Source organism: Haemaphysalis longicornis, unplaced genomic scaffold (genome assembly GCF_048455015.1).
Source record: "Haemaphysalis longicornis isolate Haplotype H1 unplaced genomic scaffold, Haemaphysalis longicornis Haplotype H1 scaffold_9, whole genome shotgun sequence".
NCBI lineage: Eukaryota > Metazoa > Arthropoda > Arachnida > Ixodida > Ixodidae > Haemaphysalis > Haemaphysalis longicornis.
The window spans coordinates 168,532,957-168,548,277 of NW_027526460.1; the positions used below are offsets into that span (position 1 = coordinate 168,532,957).

The window sequence follows — 15,321 nt, forward strand, 5'->3', positions numbered from 1 at the left end:
TAGTGCCTAGAACAGTATATTCTAGGCACTATACCTACGCTGCCGAGGCCGTCGGCGCGCCGATGGCGAACGCGCAGCAGTGCCGGCCAGGGCTGCCAACTGTCTAGGTCTAGATCTAGAGGATTTGGGTTGTCTTTGGGGAAAAAGGGAAATTTGTCAAAATCTAGGGAAATTTTTGCGTCCGCATGGACTGATGCCTTCAGTCGTGTAATGGTGTCCTTTGTCAAGTTTAACATTTATTTTCTTATGTACCTATGCATTTCAGTTTCTCGATGAAGCGCAGATATCTATTTCCCATTAATGTGCATCGAGCGAAGCTATCGCTCCTACGTTTGACACTGCTGGTTTAAATAGCAAAAGAACATGATTGATGAAGTTCATAAACTTGCTCGCTCGAATATCTCATGCACTGCGCATCGTCTGTGCTCGTTCCTATTATCCTTCTTTCATATATACTTGGATGCTATTACAAGTGCTCTGTGTCGTAGTACAAGATCTTTGTGTTTTGCATTGAACTGCGGTGTTCTTGATTACGTTATTTGTATAATTTAACACGTTTTTGGCTTATATACAAGGCGCGGTAACACGTAGTGTTTATTGGAATGTCGTATCGTTGTGTGTGCACCGAGCGATTGCTTTTACTTTCTGGGTAATTTTTATATGTATTATTCTCTGGCCAAGGACTGAGGCCCAGAGAAAGACGAAAAACAACAAAGGCAGGCTGAGCAAACACGTATGCAGCGGAGAAATGGGGATTCAGTGCAGTGGCATCGGAAGAACTACAAAGGAACAAACAAGCAAAAACAAGTTGGGCACACAAAATCGGCGAGCATGGGCAGGTCGTTATCTGTAAAGCCAGCTGTGGTTCGGACACGTAACGTAGTGTCACGTTTAGATGCCACTGTGTGGCGCCTTTCAGACTTGGAAAATTTTAGAGCAGAATTAAAACTATTTTTCCCTGTTTATTTAAAAATTCCTAGTGGTTACCCCAGTAAACGTTGGCTCTCATATGAGCTAGACAAAAATCGGTTGTCTGTCCCTTTAAGGACATCACTAGTTGGCTAACTCATAGCCTGCGGCACCTTGTTATTGCCACATGCAATTGCCCACCAGCTTCCCTATGGTTGGAGGCCATCCAGGGTTCCAACAGTGGTCACGTAATTTTGTTTCCTGAAATGGTCTACGCCCTGGGCCCCGACCGACGTGCGTTCGCTCACCTCGCTAAACCTCCTCACTTTTCTTGGTCACTTGAGTTCCACTCTGCTTTCACGGTATTCAGAGTAGAAATTAAGTCGACTTTGATGAGGACCTAACCAATCGCGCCACTGCAGTAAAGGTACAGCTCACAGGTGTGGCACATGGGAGCCAGGCTATGTCCAGAGTATGAAGAAAAGGGAATTTCAAGGACGTTTTCCATAAATGTGCACAGCCGGAGTGCGCACAGACTCCCGTGTAGAAGGACGGTTTGCCTTCACTTTTCCTCGTCCACAACGAGCTCTCACAATGAACTGTGATCAGCTCATGATAATGCCAGAGTAGACGGAGGGCACCACAACTGCACACTAAGCGAAAAAATATAGATTGCAATTACGCAGTACACAAAATTTGTTTCGCACGGACTTTTTCATGGGAGCAGCAGTTAATGCAAACAAGAGATTTGTATACCAACAGCTTCGCAGGTTTAGCAAATATATGTAAGCGCAACAAATTCCCAAGATTTAACCATTGGCACTTGTGACCTACACAAGCTGGAGTGGGGCACACTCATGGCAACAAACGTTTGAAGTGGCCTCTTTATTTTGTGTGAGCATCCAGGCGGTAAGGTTCTCCTCAGGAGATCACGCCAAACTTCCTTCCGACTTGAATGAAGGCATCAACGCTGTGGTCGATGTCTTCCATAGAGTGCGCTGCTGAGATCTGTACTCGGATGCGAGCTTTGCCTGCGCCATGGAAAGGAGTAAATGCCACCATTGTTCACATTCTGACCTGCCTGGCAGTGGGCTACCGTTTCAATGTCCACACTAGTTTAAACTGCACAATCAATCTCAAAGAAGAACGGAAAGCAAGAAAGGCAAGCTGCATCTGCATTAATTACACGTCGTGAGAAGCTGTCACACGGCGACCCAGAATCTCCCTTTGCCCACCTCGTCCCGTCGTGCCGAGGTTCGCACTCTTTTCCCACGTGCTAGCTCTAGCACGCGGGTGCCCGTTTCAAACGCAATCATTTTTTCCCTGCCCCTGCCACAGGGTTCGCACAGGTCCGTGAAAGCCCTTGAATTTAGAAGTGTCCATTTCAAGGCCTGGAAAGTCCTGGAATTTTTAAATGGTCCTTGAAAACCCTCGATTTTTCCGGAGAGAATCAATGGCCCCGTCTTTTCACAAGAATTCAAAGTGTTTGGCGTGGATTTTAGGTGCTAACAAATGTAAAGAAATATCGTAACAATCAAGTTTCAGTGTATTGCGTGAAATTACAAGTTTGGTGGGAGCAGACACTTGTCAATCCAACCCATGTCACGATACAATCCAGTGAAAGCCAGCTTCTGTTCTCTATATTGCATCTTCCATATAGTCTGTGGATGCATGCTCCTTGCATGTTTCCTGTGCCTCATACGCTCCATCTGCGTTTGCTTTTTCGTGCAAATGGTGGACGTGTACATTGTTCATCCTGCCTTGCAGCAACACTTGCGGATTTAATTTTAGCCGATACTCTTGCTGACAAAGGAGGAGATGCAGGCAACATTAACTAAGTTTTAAAATCAAACAGCCTCGGCAAACACAAAGGAAAAAGAAAAACCTCTAAATACCAGCCATGAAATAAAAAATAAAGCTGGGGAAGCATTTACGAACCCATTAGCAATTATCTAAATGTGCACTAATGCGCTTAGGTATTGTGCAATAAAAAACTTTTGCATTGTGTTGGAAAAGTTATAAAAAATCCCATATAAAACGTTAGATGGGGACCTTGAAAATGTGTTTTGTGGTGCTTGAAAGTCCTTGAAAACCCTTGAATTTTTGCTTTTCAAGCCTGTACGAACCCTGCATCTACCACTGGACACAAACGGCGGGGGCAGAGAAAAAGTGGGCTGCTCAAAGAAACACAGGGATGTCATGAAGGCGTTGTTTATTCTCTCCCCTTGGATTGCGGAAAAACCTATGATAGGGCGAGGGGGCACAAGAACCTCGTAGGAAAGACTGTTGTTTCGAGCCGTCTAGATTCGCACTGCAAAGATTGTGCCTGCGCTCAGTGGTTTCTAGAGAAAAGGATAATCATAGGCTGGAGGCTATTGAGGCGCTTGAGATTGACCATCTTTATGAAAACTGCCATCTGTTGCTCTCACAAAAAGAAAAACAGTATCTGGGCCAATGAGTGTAGAACGCAAGGCACAAGATGGCGTTTACGTCATATTTCGCGGGGACTTCTTATTGGATGTGTCTTGGTTTATGTCTTTCGAGAATTTATGAATAATAAAAATCAAATTAGAAGAATAAAAATCAGTTGCAGTTCAGTGCTTTTCCTATCTTCTCTTCCCTGTGAGTCGTCTTCGTGCGCTGTTAACCTCTGCAGAAGCTGCCCACTGCACTCAACGTAAAGACTATCACCAGAGGAGGTACGATACACATCTGAGGCAAGCCTGAGGCCCAGGTTGTGAACTTGGTTGAGTGTGGTGAGAACAGATTGGCGAGCTGACCCATAACCAATACAGCCACAATCGAGACGAGGCCGTACAAGGAAGCCCTAAATTCTCAGCATGCATGCACAGTCGGCCCCCATGACTTGTGCGACAAAAATTTTCAATATGTCAAGTGTCCTCATGCAGGTCATTCTGAGTTTCTTGACATGTGCTCCAAATGTTAACTTGCAGTCGAAAATGATGCCCAAGAATTTGTGCTCATGGTATACTGGGACGAGCATATACTTGATTTTTACAACAGGCTTAGCATAAATATCTCGTTTTCTCGTGAAGCACACACATGCACACTTCTGAGGAGAAAAGCAGAAACCATTTTCATCTGATCACTGTAGTAACCAACTGACAGCAGTCTGGTCTTGTCTTTCACAGACTGACTGGTTATATGACGAAAAGGCAATCGGCAGGTCATCGACGTAAAAGGAATACATAGCAGGTCGAGGGATAACCTTTGCCAAGGAATTAATTTTGATGGCAAAAAGTGTCACACTTAGCCCACTGCCCTGAGGAACTCCATTTTCCTGACTGAAAGAGCCGGAGAGTTCATTGCCCAGTCTCACAGTAAAGGTTTGTTCTTGAAGGAAATCTTGTACACGAAAACATTTGCCCTTTGATTCCCATTGCAGCCATATCCTGCAGAATTCCACCACCAAGTGGTGTCATAAGCCTTAGCCATGTCAAAAAAGACAGCAAGGCAAAACTGATTGTTAATGAAAGCAGCTCGTGTCACTGTTTCAAGACGAGCAAGGTGGTCAGTTGTGGACTGAAACTGTTGGAAACCACGCTGAAACCTATCTAGATAACCTGAACCTTCAAGAATAAAGACCAATATAAATTTACGACCCGCTCAAACGTCTTGCACAGGCAGCTGGTCAATGTTGTGGGTCGGTAGCTCGATGGACGACTGGTGGCTTGCCATCTTTCGGCAACGGAATTATGACAGCCTTTCTCCATGCTTTGGGCAGCCTACCTGTTTTCTAGATTTTATCAAAGAACTTCAGGAGCACTTCTAAGCAGCTGTCATTTGGGTGCTGCAGAGAAGTGTCAGGGCCGACAGGCCTTGCACTGAGCTAGTGCTCTTTTAAGTTTGTACAATGTAAATTCTTGGTTATAGTCCTCAGTGTTATTGCTACTATTTTTTATCCCGAGATTGTGCCTAGTTTATTTCAGCACTAGCTTTGTGTCGCATGAACGCTCGTGTGTAATTTGTATCGCTAGAAATTTCTGCAAAGTACCTAAAATATCCGCTTGCGTTAGCAACAAACCGCCCGCACCATTGGTAGAGAAGAGTGGTACAGTAAACCGTCTGTAGCTGCCTATGACTTCGCGCACATGGTCCCAGACCTGTTTTGCGGGAGTGGTAGTGTTTATTGTGCTTAGAAGTTTTGCCGCAAGTTTCTTTTTGCTTCTTTTCTGATTTTCCTGGCCGCAGCCCGGGCAGCCCTAAAGCTCAGGCAGTTCTCTGTGGCAGGGTACCGTCTAAACACACTTCAAGCCTGGCTCTGCTTTTTCTGGGCTTCGCTTATAACGTATGTTGTGGGAGAACGCTGAAGTGTCTGCCCTTGAAGCAGTGTCTCCCCTTAAATCACAGATGGCGTAACCAGCACTTCTGCTCAGTGTTAACGCGTAATGATGGTATCAGCGCACAGTTCTCTAGCTATGAACACACTATGCCACTTTGTGATGTTAAAATTTCTGAGGCAGGCGCGTTTGCACTTTTGTTTAGTCTTGACGCAAAAAATCCGCCCGGAGCCGACAGAATTCCGAATGTGCTTCTTTCCCGATGCACCAAGTGGTGTTCGAAAGCTCCGAGAAATAACTGTCACACACAGAAATCCCAGCCGAATGGAAGTATGCAAAAATCGTCCCCATACCCAAATGAGAAAATTTGTCTCTTCCCACATCATACATCATGCACCTTTACTCTGCACATGCACGGGCACCAAAGTCCTCAAACACATTTCTGCCTTCCTAGTGTGGGGATCTTGGCGCCCGAGCCATTGTGCGATCGCCAGGTTTGTGCCGTTGCGCGGCGCTTCTCCCCTCTCTCCCCGAAATGCCGGCTCGTCTCGGCGCCACTGCGTAGAGCCGAGCCGTCTTCTCAAACTCCTGCCCGAGGTGAAGGCTGCAGCAAACGTTGCGGCGATAAAACACTCACGCAGCGGGTGCTTCGCCCCCCTGGCGTTGGAGCTAACCTCACCTCATTGGCCCGTTTGAACGATTCCCGAACTCCACTCTCGCCGGGATGCGAACGCGCGCCCTGCGCGGGGGTCCATTCGGGGAGACGCTTCCAGGACGCCGAAGGTATGTGACGCTTTCTTTACCAGCCGGCTGCAACTCTGTTGCAGCCGGCTGGTACACACCAGTAGAGGGAAATCTGGCGCAGCAATCGCAGGCTGCCATGGGCCATATATACTTACTAAGAAACTCTGGCCGTGGGTGGTGCTATCGAAGCTAGCAATGTTCCTCGCCTACTTGGCTTGGTTAGGCGCATGGCTTCCCTTTTGTCTAAGCCAAAATCAACAAAAATTGGTAACATCATTTTTTTTTTGTTCATCTTGCATTTTAAATAATCCCTGACAAATAGATATTTCTGGAGCTTTAATTTTATAATAACAAAGAAATTTGATTAGAGGGACCCTGCAACACTCTTCGTGCAGTGTAAGTAAACCTGCGCGACGTTTAGATTAGACTTCCAGGAACACCCGAGCCAAATATTACACGTGCACGTGAAGCGGTAAGCGCACAAATCGCCGTGAAAGACACGGAAAAACCAACTGCGCTCTCTTCAATTCTACTTATTATGCACCCCTGACATGGCCTCTGCGACGTCAATCGGGTCCTGGCTGTCCTATTGGCTGTCGCTGGTCAACTTCGTGGCTAAATTCTGGCATTTCCTGTGACAATCAGCCGTCGTCGGCGCTGTGTATGAACCTCTTATAGAAGAGGTTCATACACAGCGCCGACAGGTTCATATGCATGAACCTGTCCGCATGCTTTTGGTGTTTCTTTTGTTTTGAGTGCATGCGGAGTTTGAGTGACGAACTAAATATTCCACTTTCAACGAGCCCACTCGACAACAAACGTTTATTGCTCCAAAAACGCCCTACCAGCCTGAGCGCTTGTTGCAAGCAGGCAGCCATGCCTGCTCTTTTGTGGCACCGGACCGGAAATAGGCCTGTCCACGTTGCGGGGAAAAGGACGAAACTCCCCGGCCTGTGACATATCGAAGGCCGCCAAACAGAATGCCGTGCGCCGCCCCCCTCTCCAGAAGAGAGCGCGCAGCTTTCGTCGCGTTGTCCGCGGTTGAGTTGAGAGGGAACATTTATGCGCGATTTTTCGTCGCGCGTAGTTCCGGTGATAGTGAACGGATTTTCAGAATTCTTGCGGGAGGAGATTGCTGGGACTTCACCCCGAAATACATTCCGAGTAGTCGATGGTGAGTGTTGCAGGGTCCCTTTAATCTTCTGCAGGTATACTGTTGCTTTTTTGCAGCCAGAGGCAACTTTCCAGCCTGTTCATGAGCCACCATGCCAAGGACGAGTGGAACGTGCCTGCCCGGTACATGATGGCACATTTGCTGAAGCGCGGCTCCCCTAGACAGTGGCGCCAGATTTTGCTCTAGCATATATTAGTATTGAACTCTGGCAGGAGTGGAGGTAGAGAGGGAGCAAAATGTAGCTCTAGCTTTAGTGGCTTCGACACATGCTCATTTGAACACATTTTGAAGGGCAAAATCTTAGCCACCAAGTCATAAATAAAATGTTTGACTTTAAACACATTTTCAAGAAAACTGCAATCGAATTCCCACATAACAGATCCTAGTATAAAAAAGGCCACACACCTTTGGGTACCACTGGGTAGCTGAAGCCAATCACGTAGACACCTTGCTCTGGAAAAGAAATACCATCATGCTCATTGCAGTCACAAGGCGGTGAATTTTCATTACTGCCACGTAGAAAATGACGACAACAAAGGAGCAACCACATGCAGCTATCTCTGCAGGTTGACAGCAGTACAATGAGATAGAACCGTAGGCGACGAGGGACAAAATCGGGCTGCTGCCGCTGTGCAGACTTTTGCAGTCTTGGTGAACCACAGTTGAGTCAGCCACGGAGGGCACTAGCTATCGGCCATAGTTGCATGCAGCGATCACTGCTGTTGCTCGATGTGGCTCCCCCACAAAGAGACCCTTCAGGCACTGCACGATTATTCGTGCACGCTAAAGCCCGGAGTAGATAGGCCATGTTTTGATGGCCCTGGGTGTGCAAGTCTGAAGAAGGTAGACGGCAACAGAACGCCCACGAAAGTCAACGGAAGCAGAAGAAGTGGCAGCTGTTTGGAAGGCGGGCCTCCCACGTCGCTTTGCCTGACCGGTTTGAACAGAAAGTACAGTGTCTGGTTGCTGTGCGGCAAGAATGAAGGGGCCTTAATCCGGGATGGTGCGTCAGCAGCTGTACTGATGGGGTTAATGTCACTGGCGTGACAGAGATTGATGGTGAACTCACAGGTGACGAGTATGAGCTGTGGTTGTGTTGGCAGGTGAGCATTACAGGCCTGTGGTCCGTGAGAATGTAATAAAAGCCTTCCAGGAAACGCTGGAAATGTTTCACGGCATGGCAGGCAGCAAGGAGCTCATGCCCCAACGTGCTGTACCAGCCAGTTTCAGCTTGCGGGAATAGAAACCAAGCGATTACAACAGTGCCATCAGCCAAACTTGAGGGCGTCAACGATGAGCCAAAGTTGAGCATTAGCAATGGAAAGTAAAAGCATGGCAGCACCACAGAGTGCCATTTCCGCCGCCAAAAATGTGGACACTGCACACCTGCTCCACTCAGGTGCTCCTTTCTCAGTGGCTGGAGCTGTTTGGTGCACAAAGGCACGCAGACATCTTCTACGAGGATTGCAGCTATAAAGATGCTGTAATACTAGTCTTGCAGGCCAGAGCTCCAGAACCGAGGCCGCAATCCAGAGGGTTCGATACCTCACTGGAAGGTGCGATCGGACGCAGGCAAAGTCGACACAGTGAGCTTTATTTCGCAGTCGGCCAAAATGTGCACCAGGTACAAAGGACTGGGTCCTCCCCACAAGCTGGCCAAGCCGTCCGAGGCCGCCCACTTGCCTAGCCTCATGGCACTCAAGGTGCGGAGCCTTGACGGGAAGCCTCACGGGGGAAGAAAGAGGGCAGCAGCAGAGGGCGCCCTGAGCAGGGCAACCACTCCTCCTAGGTTTATGTGTGCAGCCGCAGGTCAAAATGCAGCCTGTAACCAAAAAGGTCCCCCGTCCAAGGACGCCGTCTCACGCTGACACAAAGACCTGTTCTTCGCAAGCGCCAAACAGCACTGTAGTCACCGGTAGGAGCAGGTCGAAATGAACCGCGAATGAACGCTGGCCACAACTGCAATTAGTGGGGCGGTCATTTCTCGGTGTGGCTGGTCTAGTGCAGAGGCTGGCAGCAAGGCTCCTGTATCGACCAAGAAGCGGTGGCCTGCAGCCTTGTTGGCGACGTAGGAGAGGCGGTGGACAGCCCGTCGGGTTCACTGGCCGCCGCTGTCACCGTCGTGGGTGCCACACTTTACGACACGAAAAGGGCGTCACACTGTGTCAGTAAACCTTTATGTGCCAGAAACTGCTCAAGGAGTTTGAGCATTGACGCGTAAAACCTCAATGGTACATCATCAGCCCGCGTCAAAAATGCGGCTACACGATGGAAGGAACCGGCAATGCTCGTGTTGTGCTGCCGTGCACCACAGGTGGCAAGAAGCTCCCCCCTTTCACAATCTTCAAGATGGTGACTTTGCCCAGGGCAGACTTCCTTCCCGCCACACAAATTCCCCATGTAATGAAAAAAAAAAGGCTCCATGAATGAATCTGGCTTGAAATGAGCCACTTAGTGCACTTTTCCAGCGACCACCAAACGTGCTGGTCTTTGATTCATTTGGGGGCCACATCAAAGCTGGTGTTAAGCAATGGCAAAACAGGCCCGGCATGTGGAACCCGGTGCTTCAGAATAGCTCTGGCAGCTTCACCCACCCGGTGGCCTCCAGGGGCCAACTTAAGCACCACGCTGGGCAGAGGGGGCAGGAGCGATCACTCACCCAGCATGCCGTCGGCAAAGTCAGCCGCCAAGCGAGCGTCCCCCAGCATCACGGGGCAGATGGGGTGGTCGTCACCCTGCACAGCCCGACACGGCCCGACAAGCTCTTAAGCGGGCCAGGACACAGCACACTGCGTAGTCACTTTGCAACAACCACATAGTACACACTGCCGCACCCACTGGACGCAAATGCCACAAAGGTGGGTTGGGTGGAAGAGAACAATTTTCTCAGCATTGGGCGGCTTTGAGCCAGCGTATGCAACTGTGTGGCCGCGCAGACTAAGCATTGCAGCACACAGCTCTTACTACATTGGAGCAACAGCCTAGGAAAGGATCTGCTCCATCTGGCCACACTAACACAGCGCTGCAGCTTTCTTTTTGCTTGGAGGGCAGTCCTGGCAGCAGGACCCAGCGGGAGAGTTTTTTCTCTCAGGGGCTAGCGTGGCCAAGTAGAAGGCAGTGAACACTTTTCAGGGCTAAAAAGGTGTTACCCAATAATGAACCGTGTGGTAGTATGTGTAATCTTAAAATAATTCACTTGTGGTGGCTCATACTGTCAGCCTTAGCAGTTACCACCAGTGAAGACAAAAATGGCCACAGTAATAAGCGCTTTTCACTACCATGAAGCCAGGGTTCTCCCCAGAAATTTATGAAAGGTGGAGATTTTGAGAACAGGGGGGATGTTAAGTTGATAAATTTCAAATTTTAATCACAAAGATTCAACAACTCTGGTCAAATACCGCTGGCCAAATACCGCACATAGCTGGCAATTTTTTCGACTAAAAACAACTTGTTCAGACTCCTCCACATATACAGGCAGCAAGCCGCTGGGGTTGCTCTCGCACAGTGGCCGTTTTTAGTTCCTCAGGCGCTCATTTCAAACGGGTCAGTCGGAGCGGTGGGGCCTACCGAACTTAACTTAATAAGCAGTGGGCGGAGAACTCTGCAGGTAGCCCATGGCCAAGGTCCCCGTTACTATATCTGATCTGTTGCTGCATGACGAAGGCAAGCAGGGCCGCACCAGGCCCAGCATGGACAAGCAACAACACAAGTAGCACAGGCCGTGCACCAGCGACATCAGGCCAGTGCACAAGCCGAGCCCCCTTCAGTGTCCCGCTGGCAACGTAAGAGGAAGCAGAAAAGGCACGCAGGATACGTCCTGATGGATGCAGGCATAAACCGCAGGCCGATTGCAGGCTGGCGGGACCTATTTATGGGGCAAAGCACTTGGTTGAAGAGCCCAGGCAGAGCGGGCGTCTAGAAGGCGGCTCCCGAAGATGGCAGACAGAGCCCAACACACGAGTGCAGGAGCTCGAGCTTTAACGCTGCCGTCTCCGTGCTGTCCATTGCACCTAGCACGTACTTCCGACAGGGCAAGAGAGAGGTGAGACTTTATTTCAAATGGCTTCAGAGAGACTTGCTTCAGCGAGTACCTTTTGCTTTTTTTCTTGATTGTCCTGGCTCGACATGCAACGTGAACCGCATGGTGCGTTTTTGCACGCGATTCGGGCGCGTCAGCGCGGCGCGTGAGATTTTTTGACGCTTGCGTCGGAGATTCGCGCATGCGGCAGCCTCTGCCTCGCTCAGAAAATGACGGGCGTGGCGCGCGGCAGTGGGAGGAGCCTGACGACTTGCGCCAATGGGGAGCCGCGCGCCTCAAGGCGGCAGTTTTGAAGCGCTCGAGACAGCTGGCTGGCGCCACCAGAGATGTTTAGGCTTACCATCCCGGGCAGGTATTGCATGGGCACTTTCACTAGCGGCGCGAAAGATGTTTTATAGTAATGTTTTCGCACACATACACCGCATGCCGTTCATGCTAAACCATGCCATGTTCCTTTTTGATTGTGTAATTCTGGCTCCTGATGTCATAAAAAAGAAGTTCTTTCAAGATTAGCTCCAGAAAAGCGCTGCCTTTTAAAATTCGCAGGAAAAAAAGCGCATTGTGCGTGTGATTTGGGCACCACACACAACGTCCCTCTGCGCAAGTGCACCCAGCAACCTAAGCCAGCTGCGAGCTGCGTGAACCACACGGCGAGTTTCTGCACGCTATTCGTGCGCGGTATTTTCACGGCCGCGTCGACGATTTCGTGCCTGTGGTGGCTCCTTTCCTGCACAAGCAAGTGCGTTTGTGCCTTGAGTAGCATTTTAATAAGCGGTAAAAGCGGCCGTTGGAGCTACCGCACTACTTTGCGGCCGGTGCTGCCGCCATGTTGCCGGCGCGTGCCGAGAAAACGTTTCATGCGGTTCACGCTTTCGTCGTGCACGAACATGTTGCATTCGTGCAACTTCTTGGGGGACTCCAACACTGGTTTCCCCTATTCTAAAACAGTGTGGGCACGCCCCGAAGTGGTTTTCCCTGACTGGTACTACTTGATTGAAAAATTCCCTGACAATTTCCCGACTTTTCCCGGTGGCTCAAAATTCCCTGACTTTTCCGTTTTCCCGGTTTTCTCGGTCGCTAGACACCCTGGCTTGCCAACCAACCCTATACACCCCCTGCCAAAGAGCACTATGTGTGCGTCCCACACGTGACAGTGCATGCTCTGTGCGTGAAGTGAAACTTGTAAGCGTTAAATGAGAAAGCAAAGTCCTAAACTACCATGTTGAAGTGCAAAGTCATAGCGCAGTTGTGTCAACATTGTCCCCTTAAATGTCGTGCCACATTACGTTTCGCTCCATCTTGCGCTGACAGCCAGCATTCAAAGAAAACTGCTGCCGAGTGAGATGATGCAATCCGCAGTGGCCCCTGGAGGGGAAGACCAGCCACGCCTGCTGCTGCAGAGCACGGCCTCTGCCTTGGTGCATTCCCCTTCCATCCACCCTCAGCCGTGCTGGTTAAGGAGACAGCTGAAGGCAGACACAGCAGGTCTTAAAATACGGCCCATTCCATTCCAGGGTTGCGAAAAGGTCAAATGAACCCAGAGCCCTTCCAATTTCACAGCGGTAACTCCACAACACTGGAGCTAACCGTATTGCCTGGGGTCCTCCACACACTTTACCATTCACCGTGCCACTAGAAACAGCCACTCAGGGCTGAAAACAAAAGAACATGTTTTAGCACTGGATATGCTGTTTCCGTGTTCCAGCTGACCAGCTGCTGCAATGCTAGAATGGCTGGAATCTTGGACTTTTTAAATTGGACTTCAAAATACAACAATTTTCCTATGAAACAGTTCTAGACATCTCCCATACAGCTTTAAGAAGAGAAAACATGCCGATGCCGTCATCTAGTGGGAACAAATGACAGCTAAATATTTTGACCTAAAATGAGTAAAATATGTTGTAATGTTGTTACGCAGCACCCTTTATTACCCTGTCCAGCACATTTTCAAAGCCATAAGAGAGTTTTGCAAGTTCATAAGTGCATCTGAACCGTTTGGGGACGGCGAGGCTTAGTATGCGGTGATTTTGCTGGCCCTTCTGAAAAAATCGCCATTGGTCGTACTCCTGGGCATCATTTACAGGGGTGAGACAGCTGAACAAGATTTTGGAGCAGCTTTTGGAGCAGTGAAATTTCGATTTTGGAGCAGAAGAACTACATTTATTATGTCACCCTAGGAGCCTAAAAAATCAAATTTTTGGCCACTCGGGGGGGGGAGTGCGCTTTTTAATCGGTTTTGAACGTACATAACACTGAAACAGCCTTTCAATAAAGTTTTTTCTACCTGAGTATCACAAGGAATGAACTACACTATCTTTTTCAAACCATTTTTACATTCTTGGGCTCTATGCATAGATAACGCGGAGTTCCGTTGAAAATATCGAATTGAAAAACTAAGCAGTTTTAAGGAATGTTTACTATCCCGTGAATGCCGAAGTTGTTATTTTTGTAATCCCAGACTCGGCATTACGCACAACTGAGAGCCAGGGCAAAAGTTGCGCAAAGCGAGGTGACAGTCGTCGCACCCCACCAGCCCTCCAATTTCAAGCCCCGAGGTGGGCGTTCACTACGATCGTAATTAGAGTATTGGTATGTGTTGGCATTAAATTTCTTTTGGCATTCAATTTCAATTCAGATAGGTTAAATTATTAAATTATTACTAGCGTCCCGCTATCGGACACTGCTTGAACATTTGGCGGTGATGCATCCTGGGTCGCCACTTCTGCAGCGTTCATCGTCCCACTCCCGTCGCTCGCAAGCTCACTGTCAATAGCAACAATAACTCGGCGTTTTATAACACCGCAATGAGTGCCAAATTTCACTTAGAAACGGGGAACCCGCGTAACTTCCCATAACTTCGCGTAACTTCCCGCAACAGGTCAAACGTAAACCCAGCCACCCAACCACGGTAGAAATCCCGGCCAACCAAAACCCGGCCAACCAAAACCCAGCCACCCAACCGCGGTAGAAATCCCGGCCAACCAAAACTTGGCCAACCAAAAGCGCGGTAGAAATCGGCGAAGAGCACTCTGCCTGAACCACGAGAAACTGCTTCGCCCAGCGGCTATGTTTTCCAACCTTCACCGCACCAAGATGGCGGCGCCCAGTAATGTCGTTCTGGAGATGCGGCGCTCCCAAAATTGCCGTTTTAAAATCAACTTGCACAAGTAGTTTGTGAAAACTTTATATGGTAAAACTTTAAAAATTCGCACAATATAACATGTGCAACCCGACATTGTGCCTTTCGAAAAAACTATCCCGTGGACAATTTTATGCGGGTTTTTTATTGAATGAATGATCAATCAATTAAACCTTTACAAACAGCATCACCTTCAAGGGGCTGGAAAATTATGCCGTCAGTAAGCATTTTCCCCCACTGAAATTGACGGGAGCGTTAAAATTCTTTGCTATCATACTTTTTCGGAGCAGTTTGGCGCAATTTTTGCAACTTTCAAGCTTTTGGAGCAGCCTGGCGCAGGAAAACGAATTTGTATCAAAACTGCGCATTATGCGCAGCTGTCACACCCCTGCATTTAGCAAGAGTAGCGTATGATCGCCGAAGGTTTCTTTTATCTGCTGTGGGAAGGATGAAATGCCGAGCACCGTAATTAAGATGCGAGGGTCGATTTCACCGGTGGCAATGGCAAACCCTGTGCCAGTAAGTTACCATTCACCTTGTGACTTGTGCACATGCACAGTGGACTCCCACAATTATGGTATATGGCAGTGTAAGTGGTACGCCAAAGCTCCCTTATGTTCTTTATGCGATGGAAGGCCACCCCCCTCAATCGGTGGACGAGGGAGTGTTGCGGACCTTGACGTGGGCGGAAAGGAGGGAGGGGGAAGCCTGTCCCGGGCCGGCAGGGTGCACTCACGGCGATGTGGAAGCCCGCCTGCGTCATGCGCGAGCGAAAGCGGTGGGTGAGCTCGGCCAGCTGGCGTGCCCGCTGGGGGCTCTCCAGCAGCAGGTCCAGCACCCGCGAGGCTCCGGCCACCACGGGTGGGGGCAGCGAGTTGGAGAAGAGGTACGGCCGCGAGCGCTGCCGCAGCAGGTCCACCAGCTCCCGAGGGCCCGCCGTGTAGCCCCCTGCACACACCGGCTGCTGTGTCTCCAGGCAGCCTGGCACTGCACACGCCCACAATGGGCCACACGG

At 49.4% G+C, this 15,321-nt stretch overlaps 1 protein-coding gene across 4 annotated transcripts in view; it reads right to left on the reverse strand.

Moving 5' to 3' along the window:
- Positions 1–1,779: 1,779 nt before the first annotated feature.
- The window catches only part of Gcat (Glycine C-acetyltransferase), a 68,509-nt gene continuing 54,967 nt past the window's right edge, over positions 1,780–15,321 (reverse strand). For 3 of the 4 annotated variants that reach the window (XM_077685374.1, XM_077685375.1, XM_077685373.1), the window contains 4 exons: positions 15,043–15,254; positions 9,788–9,863; positions 7,534–7,581; positions 1,780–1,940 (listed from right to left, as the gene is read on the reverse strand). In XM_077685374.1, coding sequence (XP_077541500.1) covers positions 1,831–1,940; positions 7,534–7,581; positions 9,788–9,863; positions 15,043–15,254 — 446 coding nt within the window. In that variant the 3' untranslated portion in view covers positions 1,780–1,830. The remainder of the gene's footprint in view (positions 1,941–7,533; positions 7,582–9,787; positions 9,864–15,042; positions 15,255–15,321) is intronic. The other variant, XM_077685377.1, reaches the window with a different exon arrangement.